Below are 16,083 nucleotides of genomic sequence, written 5' to 3'. Positions count from 1 at the left end.
ATGTGTTTTTGGTGTTTCAGATGCTTTAATTAAATATTGCGAGTAGAATACATCTTGGCCATTGAAATAATCGAGTATTTTTTAGATAATTCTTTTTATAAGCCCAGAAAAAAATAATGTATAAGGCCTATGAAATACCAGAGTCGAGTTTTTGCGCACCATTGTAAAAAGGACTAGTAATTCATAAGCAGATCTTATTTTCACGGACTATAGTGATATGTATTACAATGTGAGTTGCCTGTAAGAAAGGAAGACGGTCATGCTGCCTCCCCGCTCCATGTGACTTGGTTTGTTCCCCTTTCCCTGATGGGCCATTCTTATCAATTTTGATGTCTATGGGGGAAATTAGTATATATATGTACAAATAAATGTATAATACATATTTGGGTTTGAAATAGAAAAAACTATTTGTTAGAAGAAAGATATATTTTTTAATTATTTTAACTATTAAGTTTAAACTATAGTAATGCTCATTATTAACATAAATTTAATAAGTAAAATCAATACAATATGATTATACATTCGTTAATCAAATCCATTACACTCTTCACCAATATTTCGTTAAACATTAAATTCAGACGCTGTTCAATTTTTTGATTCATTCCAATATACATTATATCCTTTACTTCTAATAGGTTTATTTCAATTTTATGTCCAATGACATAGAAATTAGATTTCAGGATTAAAATTTAGGATTTGATGATAATGAATAATAGATTTCAATTCCAAATGAATATAGTCTTATACAAAATTATCTTCTCAGTGGTAATTCAATTTATCTACTCCAGAAAATCTTGACTGCTGGGCGCTTTTATATTATGGTTGTAATTCAATATTATGTATACTATTAAAAATGAATACATGAAATTGTATTTGCGAGAAACTAGAATATTCATTAATTTGATGAAATAAATTATCAAAAGTCAAACGAAAAGGGAAAATGTACAGATTTCTTTGGGTTGTACAACAAGATGTTATTTATTTCAACAAAAATTAAATCAGTGGAGTGATTATTCCTATTCCAAAACTAATAACCAGATATGACATTGGAACTAAATTCACCCATTGAAGAGCCTAATTATAGGCATTACTTGTCTAGTAATATTCATTTTACTATTGGGGCATATTACCTGCTACACAGGTAATACAGAGTACTTAATCCAAATTAAAGTCAAATAGTTGAAATTAGTTCCTTAACCTCTGCATGTCCCTTTAATGAATACAAGTATGTACAACCTAGATCAACGATACTCAACCTGCGGCCCGCGGGCCGCATGCGGCCCGCCGAGCTATTTTGTGCGGCCCTCCATACATTTAATATCAGGAACATGATTTACAAAATCTGGCATTCTATATCACGTTAATTTGAGATTAATTGCGACTTTGACGTACAGACGTTGAAACTCGAAGAGGATAGTATAAGTATAATATACTATCTATATAATATAATATTCTATAAGAGTGTTGCTACTACACACCATAACTGCACACGCTAGATCTATCTCTAAAAAAACAAAAAATTGACAGACAAATATGCGCGCAAATAATTTTGCCCGTGGCAACACATAAAATTTTGACAGTTCTAAAGTTAAATGGTTACCAGTGTTACTACCAACGAAGAATATAATATGATATAATATTTTTCGCGGCCGGAAATTTTCGAAAATGGAATTCCGTAGCTACCCCCCCCCCCCATGGATTTCGAAAAATTGTTGTTGGGAATTACATATGATGTTTTTGGGGAATTATTATGTTTTACAGAAATTCTCTAACAACCCCCCCCCCCCCATGGATTTCGAATAGTAAAAGGGGGAATCAAGCTCACACCGTTGGCAACACTGACCAGTATAGTGTTGCGGCCCGCGTAGCTTTACAAACATATGAATGTGGCCCGCAGAAGAAAAAGGTTGAGTATCACTGACCTAGATGGTTTAGGATCACAGGCCCTTTAGGCCTTTGGGACCCTAAGCCCTGAGTCAGATGAGTGACAAAGAGGCATTCAAAGAACTTCCAGAGTAATAGATGGACAATAAAACCAGAGTATAATTTAAATGTCACTTAAATTAAAACAGCACTCACACTTCACTTAATTTATTATAAAAACACAAAATGAATAACAAGCCGATAGATTTCTAACAAGGCATGCTTTACAACAAATAAGAAAACTACATGCAGTAAAACAAACACCTAATTGTTAAATCTGAACCATATGCTATAATATTATATTAAAATGATTTTATTTCAATCACAAAAAAATCTTATTTTTATGAAAGCTAGCGTGGTGTGGCGAGTCTCTATCCTGCATTAACACCTGCTTAGCATACCTCTATTTAACAATCACCATCACTCATTGATTCTAGCTGATAAAGGTTCAGTGCAATCAACCAAGTGTTCTGGTTAGTCTGATTCATGTTGTGGCAAAATGTGGGAGCGAGAAACGCTCATAGTTTTATACAATGTCACTTATTTAATTGATTAGTCACATTTAATAGCAAAACAGACATCTACAAATGTGTGGTTCAAAGATGACCATAATATTATTCTATGTTCTGAATTCTTCATCTATCAAAATTATATTATTATGTACGGATTTTATCACGAAAATTGAGGACAAGTTAACAATTCCATTGATATAATAATTGAATCATAGTTTTATATATGTACAATGTACAACCATTGCTGTACATTTTTTTGTAATACATAATTACTTTAATAATAACCAAAACAACCATACACATTTCAAGTTATTGCTAAAAGCAAAATAATTTCCTAAGATTAAAAACAAAATATCATTACGTTAATTCAAATGTTACTATCAGACATTTATAATTTCCATTCCCAAAAGTGATATCTAAAAAATAACAATTGGCTTAATATTCTTTTAAGTAGTATACTGTTTGTAAACTATATACTATTCTTTTAAGTAGTATATTGTTTGTAAACTTTCCACACTATTTAAATAGTGTATTGTTTGTAAACTTTCCACACTATTAAAATAGTGTATTGTTTGTAAACTTTGCACAATATTTTAACATTTGGCCAGCAGTAACTTTTAATTTATATTTCATAGCCAAAGTGCGTAATATCTATCAATTGATTTAACTCTAAAAAAATGTAAGCATTGAAAAACTTGTTAATCACGCTTTACAAAGTGACTTGTGAAATATTATTGAATTTGAAATACAGGATAATTATTCAAAAGAAAAATATAATATGGAACCCAAAAAACTTGGAAATACAAAATTGAGAAGATTTAAAATCTGTTAAGTTATTATTGTAGTCGAAAACAATTCAGCACTCCTCAGCATTATTTTATCCAAAACACTATTTTATCATAACTTCTATTTATTTATTTTGCAATAAAAAATCATACCTAAATCAATAAAACGATTCATGCAAAAAAAATAAAAGACAAAGCATAATATATTGTTGCTGGGCGCGTAACAAAATTGAGATTTTACAGAAGAGAGAAAAAACGCATTTTTAAACAGGAAAATGAAGGTAGACTTCCACTTCTTTTTATTTATTGTTTACATTAATAATCATTACTAATATAAATAAATATTATTTGGAGGTACCTTCGTTTTCTTGCTTCAAAATTGGTTGTTCCTGTGAAACATTATTTTTTTCACATTGGAGAATATGATGATATTTAGAAAGAAAAGAATAGTGACCTTTGTTATTTAATTTTTTTAAATGTTAAAATAAATCTTGATAACCAATAATTTTACACCAAATACAATAGTTACAATTAAAATTTTCTTCTAACAATTTTAGCTATACGAGTCACGGCGGCGTGTAAATTCAAGGCCATGAATTTAATTGCTATCCAAATGTGTAAATATTTACAATAGATTCAAAGCAAATAAATAGATTATTTTTTTGTTGTGGAATCGACAGTCCATTGGTTTGTTACATGCGGGACAGCGCTTTAGGCACTTTATTCAAGTGAACTTCAAATTTAACAGTAATGTGGGATTTGACAAAATGTCTATAGACGGAAAGTAGCTACGGTGTTAATAAAGCATCCTTATGCTATAAGGAAGGTATGAACAAACACTTATATATTTTAATTATGTACAGATAAAATAGTTGAACATTGAATTCAAGCTTGCAATGCGCTAAAAATGAAAAGAGACAGTTAAAAGCCAGAGTTTATATTTTAGGAAGTTTGGGGGCGCTGACTAGCGGGTTGGCCCGGCGCAGGTACTCCTGTCCCTCGGCCTTGTAGTCGTAGCGACAGCCGTGCACCTCAGCGTAGCGGTGCGGGGCACAGAACACCACACCGCAGCGACACGTATGGATAGACGCTATGGACAGCCGCTTCTTGCAGAACGCACACCTGATCCGCTTGGGCTTCTTGCTCTCCGCCCCGCTCACACTCTCTCTTTCCCTCACGTCTCCCTCGCCCGCCCCGATGGATGGCAGCACCACGCTCTCCGATGACTCCTTAGTGTCATACAGGACGTCCATTGGAGAATTGTTTATTTTGAGGCCCATGATCAGTTTCTCATCATCGGTGACATTACCGCGCAGCTTTGGTTTGGTGCCTTGATTGACATTCACATCTTGGACTCTTCTATCGCAGCGCTCGTACAGAGGGGTGAATTTCTCCTCGCTGGGGTAGCCTCTGACGTCAGACTTATCACCCAGTCGCAGACAACAACTATTGGGCATCTTCTGAATAGCCGCTTCGTATCCCTGGTTCCCGTAACCAAGTAAATAATGTCTTCGGGAAACACCGTCCAAGCGATTTTTGTGTTCTTGAAGATTATTATGATCTAGTTTGGGTATTTTCTTTACCCTTCTGCAGCGGCGCTCGCTGCCGACTTCCAGATTTCTGCGAGAGGAACTGGATCCGCCAAACTGGTACCCGTACCCCGAGGACGTGCTCGGATTGTTCTCTTCAGAAACATCTTCATTCTGCATAAGCCGAATGTTATGAATTGAATGACTTTTATTTAATTTGTCAAGTCCAAAGTGACCAATTTCGCCAGAGGCCCTCAACAAGTTCTCCGAAGTGGCACTGTTTCCAGATGATGATCCAAATACCTTCTCAGTGAAGCCAGGATCCGTCCAGCTGATAGAAGAGGAAGTGCTTGTTCTTCCGTCCCCAACCACATTGACTAATTTACCCCCATTCATGCCAAAGGAAACATCTTCGAAACTGTTATCATTATCTGCTTGAAAATGCATATTCTCATGTTTCAATATATCAATTTTATCTAAACATTCATCACTTACATCTAAACGCTCGCAATTCCGGTGTCGACTGAGCGACGGTAGGATTTTATTTCTTTTGAGACCTAACAAGTCGGAGGTACTGCTGGAGAATACCATATTTCCAGGTTTAATGGTGGGCCTCTTGTACTTGACGTTCTCGGTTTTATCTAATTCAGAACTCCATGTGCGGTCCACGGTGGGGATGTTCAGTTTTGAGTTAAAGAATAAGTTGGATATTGAATGGCTAAGGGTTGAATTCTTCTTGGGGGCCTTTTCTTCAGAGAGGTTGTTGAGTAGGGTCTCACTGCCCAGGGCACTGGCCCCCGTTCCCTGCAGGGAGGGCCCGGCCAGGGACTCCAGAGGTGTGTGCAGCTCCTTCCTTCCCCGGGCCTCCGAAATGTTGTTGAGGTGGGAGTTAGAGCCAAATACCACCTTCCTGACCACCCGCTTAATGTGATTTGAGGGGCCAGACTGGTAGTAGTATTGGTCCGGGCTGCTTTCCTTTCCCAACAGCTGGGCCACTCTGTAATCGTTGTGATAATTTCCTGCAGACAAAACAACAAGCACTTTTTATAGCCTCTGGTATATAGTATTTAATAGCTCTGATGTTGACCACTTAGAATAGTAGATTTACCTGTGTTGGGGGAGTGTGCCAGTAGCGGTGGGAAGGGGAGGGAAGGCGCAGAAGGGGTTTCCAGGACTACCCCACCAGGGCCCGAGGAACCTGAAGAATAAGGAAATTAATACTATTATTTAATTCATCACAGGAAGAGCTCCAGATGAGAAAAAAAACACTTTTGAGGATAGAAATTATTTTATAATTGCCATGGATAGTTGTTATCAACAGTAAACGATGAGAAAGCCTTTCGTAAATTGAATTATGTGAATGGGAGCTCAATAAATTACTAGTTAAAAAAAGGAATACACAAATAAATAAAATCCAAAATCCACACCGATATTTTATAAGGCTCACTGAGCCTTTTTCACCAGATTGTTCATAACCATTCCTTCTGGATAATCTGTTTTAATGCTAAAATATTGTGTGATAATTGAAAAACTAAAGCACGTAAAGATACAGCTAACTACAATTAAGAAATAATAACTCACCTGAATTAGACACAACTTTAGAGTTGCGCTTGGAAGAAGTAGATCTCTCCATAACTTCAGAGTCCAACAGATCATCCGAGTCGTCTCGATCTCCAAGGAAGCACTTCTTACTGGTGCTTGGTTCTCGGAAGAGGTCTAAGTCATCTCGCTTATCTGATCCGTATGAGGATACATTATTGAGGGCTCCGGCCATTGAATCTTTAAAACTTTCTGATGAACCGTCACTCTTCCCCTTGTTTAAAAATGGTGAGTACGAATCCCTGCCAAAGCAGTTTGTATTTGAAGATCTCCAGGTTCTTCCGCTGCTGCTGTCATTGTTTGCAATCTCGGAAAAGCTGCCGATTGGAGGCCAAAGACCAAATTTGTCGTTGAATACATTTTTACTATTGGAACGGCTGCAGTTTCCTCCGTCAACGTTGAATATGGAGCCGTAGCACGAGAGATTATCATCGCTGGAGCGCTGCGAGAACAGCTTGTTGTATCTATACTTGGTGAAGTTGGGTGTTTCATCAAATAATCCATTGATGGTGCGCGATAGGTTTTCTTCACTGGATGTTTTCTTCAATGGGGGAGGAACATCTTTACGTTCGAGAGGAGCTGAAAAGAATACATACAAATATTCATATAAAATCTAAGAGTGCACTGAAGCAATTCTTTTCTTCTCTTATATTTAGTTGATTCTTTTGATGGCATAGTGACAATATAACAACAATCTTGTTATTACTTATCTTAAATAGGGATATTTTAAATCTGTCAGAGATTTAAGGGCTTAAAGTCAAACAACATTATTTACAAAAAATATACAAATATTTCTAGGCTTTAAAGTAAAATAAAGTTATCTAAAAAAAAATACCAATAATTCAGGGGCAAACAAAGTTATCTACAAAAAAAACATACCAATACTAATTATTGGCATGTCTTTTTGTAGATAACATTGTTTGACTTTAAACCCTCAAATTATTTGCATGTTTTTTGTAGATTTTTTCGACTTTAAGCCCTCGAATTTGACAAGCCGATTCAAAATCATGTCATCATTACAAAATCGCAGTTCTTGTCATCTCTTCTTGAAATACGTACATGGGAATTTGCTGGATCAAAATTTTCAAAATTGAATGAATTTGACTGTAGTTGCTTATAACACCGCACAAAGCCTACATACATTATAACAGTACTTGTGCTGTTGAGTGCATACATAAAATAGGACGAGTAAAATTAAATGCGAATCAAAGATGAATGAGGGAAGATAGGGGGAAAATCCACTTATTCAAAACAGGGAGAATCCATTACCCTGTTAGATAAAAAGAGTGCTCGTTAGCTTAACACAGTACCAACCTTATCTAAGTAACCTCCATTTCGAATGTGTGTTAAAATGTTTGCCAATTGTTAACCTTTAGTAAAATTCTCCAGCACCACCGATGTCAGAATAAATAGACCTGCTCTAAAGCCAAATTTGTGTACCACTTCCGACAGCCTGGAAGCAAACACGTAAAAACCTATTTTCGGCACCAGCACCCCGCTGTTGGTCGGCGCATTTATTGAATAAAACAAATCATTAGTTTTAGCCACGGTACCAGCTCAATATTTTCGTACGGCTCAAAGAGTTCACTCGATGAAATGAAAACAATGTGCTCGTCCGGTACGGCTCCCAGCAAATGAATGATCGTATGACTCTTGGTACCGGCACGCCACCTCAAACTGCGATAAAAATAAGATGATATTTACTAGGTGTACATATGCCCAAGTCCAGAAGTCGGACTGTCAGACCCCTTCACATCTCTGAGTATGCAATAACAATTAATACATAATTTAAATGGCACTGTTTTTTTTAATTCTCCTGATAACAAACAGTAACCGTTCAATTGAGCCACGGTACGTTTTACCGGGAGTCACACGAATATGACTGATCACTACTACCAAAGCGTAAGTACAGCTACACAAAATACGAAGTGATAGTTTAGTGCAGCGAGTAAATTATAAGACAATTGCAAAGGGTAAACTATATACTCTTAAAAAATATTCAGTTTTTGTAAATCAATAAGCAAAACCTTTTTAAAGAGATTTTTAGTTACGGTTAAGGACGGAGAGGGATTCACGCACCATTGTAAAAAAGGTAGGTACCTGTTAATAAGCACATTTCATTATCCAGGACTAAAATATTGCTGCAATGTGAGTTTTTCCATAGACTGTCGGATATATTTATTAGCATATCACTGAAAGGTAGATGCCCACGACCACCCCACTGCCCGGTGCATGTTCGTTTGTTAATGACAAATCTGTTATTTCTTTAATCTGTGTCTCGCGCACATTTCTATGCTTACCTTTTCCTTTAGGACTTTTTTTCTTGTTCCGCTTCATTGAAAGCTTTTCCATTTTGCAGCGCAAGTCGATCATCTTGCACATGGTCACCGCTGTTTCATCTGAAATCAGAACACTCATTATGCTAAATGGATTTTCGTAGAAAGTAACCACTGTGGTTTGATATTATACATGAAACTGTAATACCGTAGCCTACCGACAAGTGGCACAGTTATAAAATAGTAATAAGTTAACATTTTAAAACAAACTGTAGGTATTAATGGTAAGCAATTAGCTTTTTTGCAAGTAATAAATATTTCTACTAATACATAAATATGGTAAATTTTTTTTAATAATTTCAGTTAACAATATGCGCAGATCTATAAACAGTTTCTGTGCAATGGGGGCATCATTAATAACTGAGATATATTTTGTGGCTATTAAAAAATCTGTATATTTTTCAAGTATTTTTTTAGTTCTTGCATTCCTCTTTTGGCTGCCCACTTTTTTAAATTACCATCGATATAGTGGATGAAAGCTGCGGTACCGACCTGAGAAGGAATAATCACTCAGCGGGGAGTAGTGCTCATCATCATCATCCTCGATGACCTTGACCAGGTTGACATTGTCTCCGTCCCGGAACACCAGCACTTTGCAGCCCGGTGGCAGCCACTCCAGGGCTTCATCCCTACGGAGAACATAGGCACTTTAGTCAAAGGATTCCATTATAATGATCATAAACAAAAGACTGTTCCCTATCGTCAAGAATGAAGCGCGGTGCGGGAGGCGATTGCAGCGTGGCAAGCCATCAACGAAAGCTAGCAAACTACTAATAAATCACACCCTTTCTGAGCATGGCCAGAGCATGTGTCTGGGCACTTCCTTTTGCTTGCAGTCTAGCTTTATCATCACATAGCCGAGCGGAGCTTAACGATCAACATTTTGACAGCCACAAAGTGGCTCTGTAATTCGAACCATCAGGGGATGGGCCCGGGTTGGTTGGGTAGAAAACTCAAGACTTTACCATACTTTTGAAGAAAAAAGTGTAATTTTAAAAAGACTTGAAAATTGAGAGTTTTACAAAGTTAGCCAGGGATTAGAACATTGATAAAATCACGTTATCCAATTTTAAAAGTAAAAAGAATAAAATTTTCAAATATGTAGCAGCTACTTAAAGTCCCAGAAAAGGTCAAACTCACAAATATTCCGAAAATCTAGCTGTTTCTTAAAGATTCCAGTAATCTGAAAATTCCTTTAACCGAACAGTCTCGGTTTTTAAATGTTGGGATCATAGAGACTATGCTGTATAAAAAAATATATATATTTGCACTTCTTTGGGAACTGAACCCCCAATCTTACACCAAAGCAAATTATATTTTAAGTCCTGCATAACGCAGGTGAACTCCTAGGACTATATATAAATAAACATACGAGTCGTCGACTTGCAAAACCCGCCCTGGAAATTTCTGCTGGTTCTGATACATTCACAAAAAGTGCTCAAAGTAATTTGAAAATAAATTAATAATTAATGTTTTTCGTTAAATATCAAAAGAATAATATATGATTATGTTGATATTTAGCATAATTATATTATTTTTGTACAGTGTTCCAAAGAGTTTTTGTTACATCTACAGATTTCCGAAAAATTTTAAAGCGAGTTTCATACAATCTTCGTAAAAACAACCAAATTGACTTTGTCAAACGACAATACGATGAATGTGTTGATTTTACCAAAATTGAAGTTTTTAGCTACTTACATATATAGCCTAGAAAGAAAAAAAACTAACATTTTAAAAGAAAAGTTAATTATTAAAATTAATTAATTAAAAGGTTTTTTCAACTGAGAATGATTTATTTTGCATTTTTAGACTTGCATGAAAACAGTTAAATCACTTTTCCCCTCCCAACTGATTTGGTATGTGGTATTCCTTCTAAACCATAAATATTAAAATAGCGAGCAATACTTTAAATGGATTTCAAAAATATTCTAGATCAATCTATAAAGTTTTCGTTAAACTCGATTATTCAACATTATTTATTACATATCTCATTCTCATTAGTCAAGCACCTGACAAGACAGAAGGTTACTTATAAGGATAATGTATTGTAATGAGGCAGGTTTATACTATATCAGATCTTTGATCCTAAAAGTCAGGGCCAAATAATACATAGCGCAAGATTCATTAATATTATTTAATTACATAACCTTCTTTACCTAACACATGCACACATATGTGTTTATTACATAAATCTTTATATCTGGGAAATGGGAAAAACTCTAGTAATGAAGTAATGCATTTAACTAAATAGGCCTATTCTGTCAGAAGGTAGGAGTATTTAAATAAAATCCATAGACATATGAATATTAGTAGACCTGCCCTAAGTGATTAAAAGCATATTATCCCCACTCCCCATACCGGTTCCATTGGAGCCGGCTGTGCTCGCGTATGGCCTCAAGTGAAATTTGAAAACGTGACGTCATCATTCTTGTGCGAACTATGGTCGAGGCATCATCGGTTCATTTTACGAAATAACACGGCAAAATGTTGACTTGTACTATGAAAACTTGTAAAAATAGATGTGAAAAAGAGAATAAACCCAATTGTCGTATTACATTCCATATATAAGCATTATTTTACTTTATTTTAAGCATATTCACATTGTATAATATAGATCAGTTTTAGAAACATATACTATCACATCGAGAAACGTCTGGACGCGAAACACAAAGCTGGTTGGTTGCTGGGAAGTAAATTATGAACATTTATAAAAGTGTCTTAACTAAATACTTAAACGAAATATTCGACTCTGAAAATTGAACCGAATTTTTTTGCCGAATTTGGACTTCGCAAATTTGTTCATAACGTGGCGAGTAATTTGCGCTCCCATGTAAAAATGTCTATTCATTCAAAAGCAGATTTTACTTTTAAGAAGTAAATGGTGATATTATAATGCGAGATGCCTATTTACTGTCAGATTGATTTATTGACGAATCACAGTCAGCTTCACCCCCTTCGTTCTTCAACAGTTGATTTTACCCCTCGCCATTATCTTCTCGTCTATTAATTCCTATGTCTGTGATAAAATCCAAATAAATGGAATATTTCTGAACATATTCGTAAACTGTAAACTGTTTTTGAAATTTTATTTATAAATATACATAATTGTTTTTACTGCAAACAAGAGTTTTAAAAACGTCTCAACATTTATGTTAACTAAAATGACTGATAATGAAAAAAGATAATACATAACACACATATTTTGTTACATAATGTATTATAAACAATATTATCACCCCACTTTTTGTGTTTTCATGTAAAAATAATTAATAAAAAATTCAGAAAGATAATTTTTTTTTTCAATTGCGTTTTTGTTTTTGGTAAATTAAAAATTTTGTGAGGTTAAATTTTAGATTTGAATATAAAACGTGGTGTTATATGTGTAACACCGTTCAGAGCATATTTCTCACCACAGCAGTAAGGAAGAAACAACGATTTCTGCGAGACCAAATGAGTTGTTCCCAAAAGCCAATAAATTAGGCTGAAGTGTTAACTGAATATGTAATTTCACAATTTATGAAATTAAAATAATATTTAGTGTCTATATTTGTAGCACTTTTGCAATGGAAGATACTTTCGGTATCGCCCTGGTGTAAGACCACCAAATGGACCTTAGACATTTTTGGCGGCCAAATCTGAATAGCCAGGTACTTCCCCACCTACCTTTTCCTTATATCTTTCATCTCTCATGTCACAAATTAAGTAGTCTGAATGAAAGGATATTACGGTGTTTGACCCTCTTAAAATATTTGTATTTTAAGATACCATAATATAAGATTGCCTAGAATTACGGCATTCACAATCTGGGAAAGTTGTGAATGAAGAGGGGAAGGAGAAAGGGAAGTAGAATGGCTAGACAGTACCAGGTTAGTCAGACGAGGACATTAAAGTTAAAGTCACATCACAGTTAAAGCCATAGAATAAAGAACACTCAATGTGGGCATGTTTCGTGATCCTAAAGTCTGGCCAAACAGGCCTTAAAATTTCAATACAAAACTATGTTTCGTCACCATTATGAAATTCAAATGGGATGGCGATATAATAGTCCCAGATAGAAGTCATGCGTGATGTCATTATTTTAGTATCATGTCTGTTTCCTTTTTTGTACAAGACGTGCGAGAAGAAAGATTTTTTGTCAATTACCTTTCTCTGGGAGTACTACATACAAAGTTAGGCAAGTGTAAGAGAGACAGAGTGTGCTAAATGGGTTAGAACCAAAAGGTATTAAGTTGGTGGCGAAATTTGTTCCCATTGATGTCTTAATCGAAGACATTTCTAATGTCTATTATCTATCCATTTGTTTAATGCCATTTCAATCATGAATGTAACCGGGGCGATACCCAGAATTCCTTGCCAAATTAGAGATATAGCTTTAGCAATTCAAGTCAAAAGATTCATAACTTCAATGATGGATCCTAACTACTTCTATCTACCACAGTACAAATATATATTACAGAAGTCTTATTATTCCGCTGATTACACACGGAAAGAAAACAAAACTTTTATCATCTCGCCCTTCAACTCTTAAAGTTTTAATGACATGAGTGAGCTGGCGATTACATACTTCCTACTAATAATGTGCAACCCAAGCAATTATTATGCAATCAGTGGGAGAAAAATATTGCAAGAAATCATCCATTCAAGCGACCTTCAAAGTAGGAAGGCGGTCATTACATAAACCTCTATAATTTAATCTGTTTTCTTTAGTCTCAAAATTTACTAGTAAAAGATAAATCTAATTTAGATTCTATTGTTAGTGCTTTAACATAATGTAGAGTTAATCTTATCAGTTCATCCCAATTAACAAATGTGTGGACTTATATTAATGATTAGACTGAAAACCTTCAGCTATATTAGCTTTAATACAAGTCATGTGAATAATTTATGATGGTTAGGAAATTGTAAGGTTTTCCTCTTCCTGACCATAATAAAGATTATAAGATAACTAGGGGACCCCGCAATGCTTCACTATTACTAGTCTTTCTCGGGCGTCTCCAACTTCTTCCACCATTAACTACTGTAAACCACAATGTGACTGATAAAAAACAACATTACATCGACTTTCATTCTATTCTGTACCTCATTCCGGTGCAGATATATTGTATTAAGTATTCCTCGGGCGTCCCCGACTTCTTCTAACATTCAAACCACTTTATAAACACTTCTGGCAACAAAGAACAAACTTTGAAATTTTCAGCAATATCGGTTGACTAATTTTCGAGTTTTGCGAGTACAAATATACGCAGGCTGAATTTTTATATATTAAGATAAAAGAAAAATAAGTAATAAGATTTACGAGAAATAAGACGGTTCTTAAAATCATTTAACATACGCGAACTGACTCAAGTATTTGATCGTGTCATATCTCCCTAAAGCATCCCCCGCTTCCAACGTTCGCTTGTACGCCACACATCCTTCAGCCACTCCTCTCTGTCCATCCGCTTTATTTGTTCAAATTGTATAAAATGATTTCCGAAATTAACAACTAAACCGGAGAAATTTAAAACAGATAACAGAAACCAAATAAAGATTAACTAAAATCGTCATTTACACAACACAAATCACATGATTTACATTATACATGTAGTATGGCGCTAGATATATAATAGTTGTTTTATGCCCACCTGCCTTGCAACATAAAAATGTTATATTAGAATTTGGACCAAGCACAAGTACACAAGATTATTTTTTAAATGTTCCACATTCTTGTGCTATTTTTATATGTGAAAAGTCTCATTTCCCACGGATATACAAGCATTTCAACATTCACAACTAGCAACAAATCACATTCCCAACCATTAAACATTGCTTTCCTAGTTCCAAACAAACTTTGTAATGAGTCAGATAATATTATGTACCCAGAATTAGCTCATTCTTATGTATGTGGCAGATCATTTGTTTATATTCAACAATGCAAAAATTATAATAAAGACTGTTGACTTATTGATTACTTACTTTCTGGCTTTGGCCAACCTTGAGAACATGTGTTTTTTCTACTCTCAAGGTTTCCAATTTTAGGGTCATCAAATATTCCCAGAAATTCATTACAATGTAAATAGTGTTTAAATTACAAAATAGTGGCATTGAAACTAATTTTAAAAAAGTGTTACTTTGATGTTTTATATTGTCATTATTATTTTTGATTTTAAAATAATTAAATAAAAAGGAAGCCATTAAGATACACTTAATAATAGATATGTTTATACAATTGTCAGATCAAGTTAGATACAGCTCAGTAAAGTGACAACTTTTCTTAGGCTGGTAAGAAATTGCGCAATTTACAAGTGAAAAAGTAAACATAATGTCTCGGTCATATGTCGGTATTCATGTTCTAGAGTCAGAGGTTGATAAGAACTAATCATACAATAGTAGACTGAAAAGCAATCATACCTGGAAAAGTTGACAAGTGCAACGTATTATTTAAAGCGAACCTATTATTCTCCACAAAGTCCCGTATGTCCCTCCATTGAATATCATCTACAGAAGGCAATGGAAGTCTTCTGGTGGATATCGGTCCTCCTCTGATAGACAACACCAGTTTCAGAGTACACCCATCTTTGATGGAATAGTCACTCAAACTTGCAGAATCGTCCAGTTCCTTGAAGTTATATAACAAATGCTGCTGAGACATGGGAATACCTGCAAAACAAAACCAATCCGTCAAATCCAGAAACTTAGAAGATTAAACTTAATTCCCTCATCAGTGTTCATAATATTACATCATACCTTCGACTCGGAAGATCTTGGTTTTAATGACGTAAATAGTGTCGTGCGGTGACACGGTCATTTGAAATGCCGATCCCGTGAGAGATTCCACAAGAACCTCGATTGTTGGCTGACATAAACCATCTTCCTGCAGTGCTTTAGACCTGCCAGACAATCTTTCCGGGTAGCCATGTTGTGACATTTCACTTTATTTGTTGAAAAACTGATAACATTACTAATAACACACTTTATGAACACTTATCCGCACAAATTGATGCCATCGCAATATGGGTGGGTATAGTACACAGATCACTAAAGTATAATAATTGTTAACAACACTACGCTACTGCGAGACGTTTCTAAAACAGATATACGACCGAAAACGAAAGAATGCGTAGAACTCGCGGAAATTGATTCGCGCTGATAATAGAATGACGAACACAATTGTATATATTTTCAACTAAAAATAATTAGATTGACTGGGATCTGGAAGACAATTTCAAATAGACTAGGGAACCCATATCCCATATATAAATCTTGATTTTGCATATGCAACCAAACATCACACAAAATATCACTGTCCTTCTTTAGCGAGTGTTATCGGAGATATTAGAAAGAGAAGCAACACAATGTGTGCACCAATTTTATTTGTTAATTGAGTAAAGAGATCTGTTTTATCTTCCGTAGCCGTAGT

General features: G+C 35.1%; 1 protein-coding gene across 1 annotated transcript; it reads right to left on the bottom strand.

Moving 5' to 3' along the window:
• Nucleotides 1-4,039: 4,039 nt before the first annotated feature.
• On the bottom strand, nt 4,040-16,080 carry LOC149426250 (uncharacterized). Its single transcript, XM_089645606.1, has 7 exons — nt 15,411-16,080; nt 15,116-15,323; nt 9,177-9,313; nt 8,649-8,747; nt 6,331-6,927; nt 5,858-5,947; nt 4,040-5,768 (listed from the first exon to the last, which is right to left on the bottom strand). The coding sequence occupies exons 1-7, from the start codon at nt 15,589-15,591 to the stop codon at nt 4,156-4,158; spliced, it is 2,925 nt and encodes a 974-aa protein (XP_089501732.1). The 5' UTR covers nt 15,592-16,080; the 3' UTR covers nt 4,040-4,155.
• Between the last annotated feature and the right edge of the window lie 3 nt (nt 16,081-16,083).

The sequence above is a fragment of the Hesperophylax consimilis genome, chromosome 1, assembly GCF_061612785.1.
Source record: "Hesperophylax consimilis isolate HC1 chromosome 1, BYU_Hcon_1.0, whole genome shotgun sequence".
NCBI classification, from domain to species: domain Eukaryota; kingdom Metazoa; phylum Arthropoda; class Insecta; order Trichoptera; family Limnephilidae; genus Hesperophylax; species Hesperophylax consimilis.
The sequence above is the reverse complement of the archived record's forward strand: the minus strand, read 5'-3'. Positions and strand labels throughout refer to the sequence as shown.

Coding starts and splice junctions, on each gene's coding strand:
- LOC149426250 (XM_089645606.1), bottom strand. CDS start 15,591: ATGTCACAACATGGCTACCCGGAAAGATTGTCTGGCAGGTCTAAAGCA. Junction 8,748..9,176: donor GAGTGATTATTCCTTCTCAG/GTCGGTACCGCA, acceptor TTCTGATTTCAG/ATGAAACAGCGGTGACCATG. Junction 5,948..6,330: donor TAAAGTTGTGTCTAATTCAG/GTGAGTTATTAT, acceptor CTTATTCTTCAG/GTTCCTCGGGCCCTGGTGGG.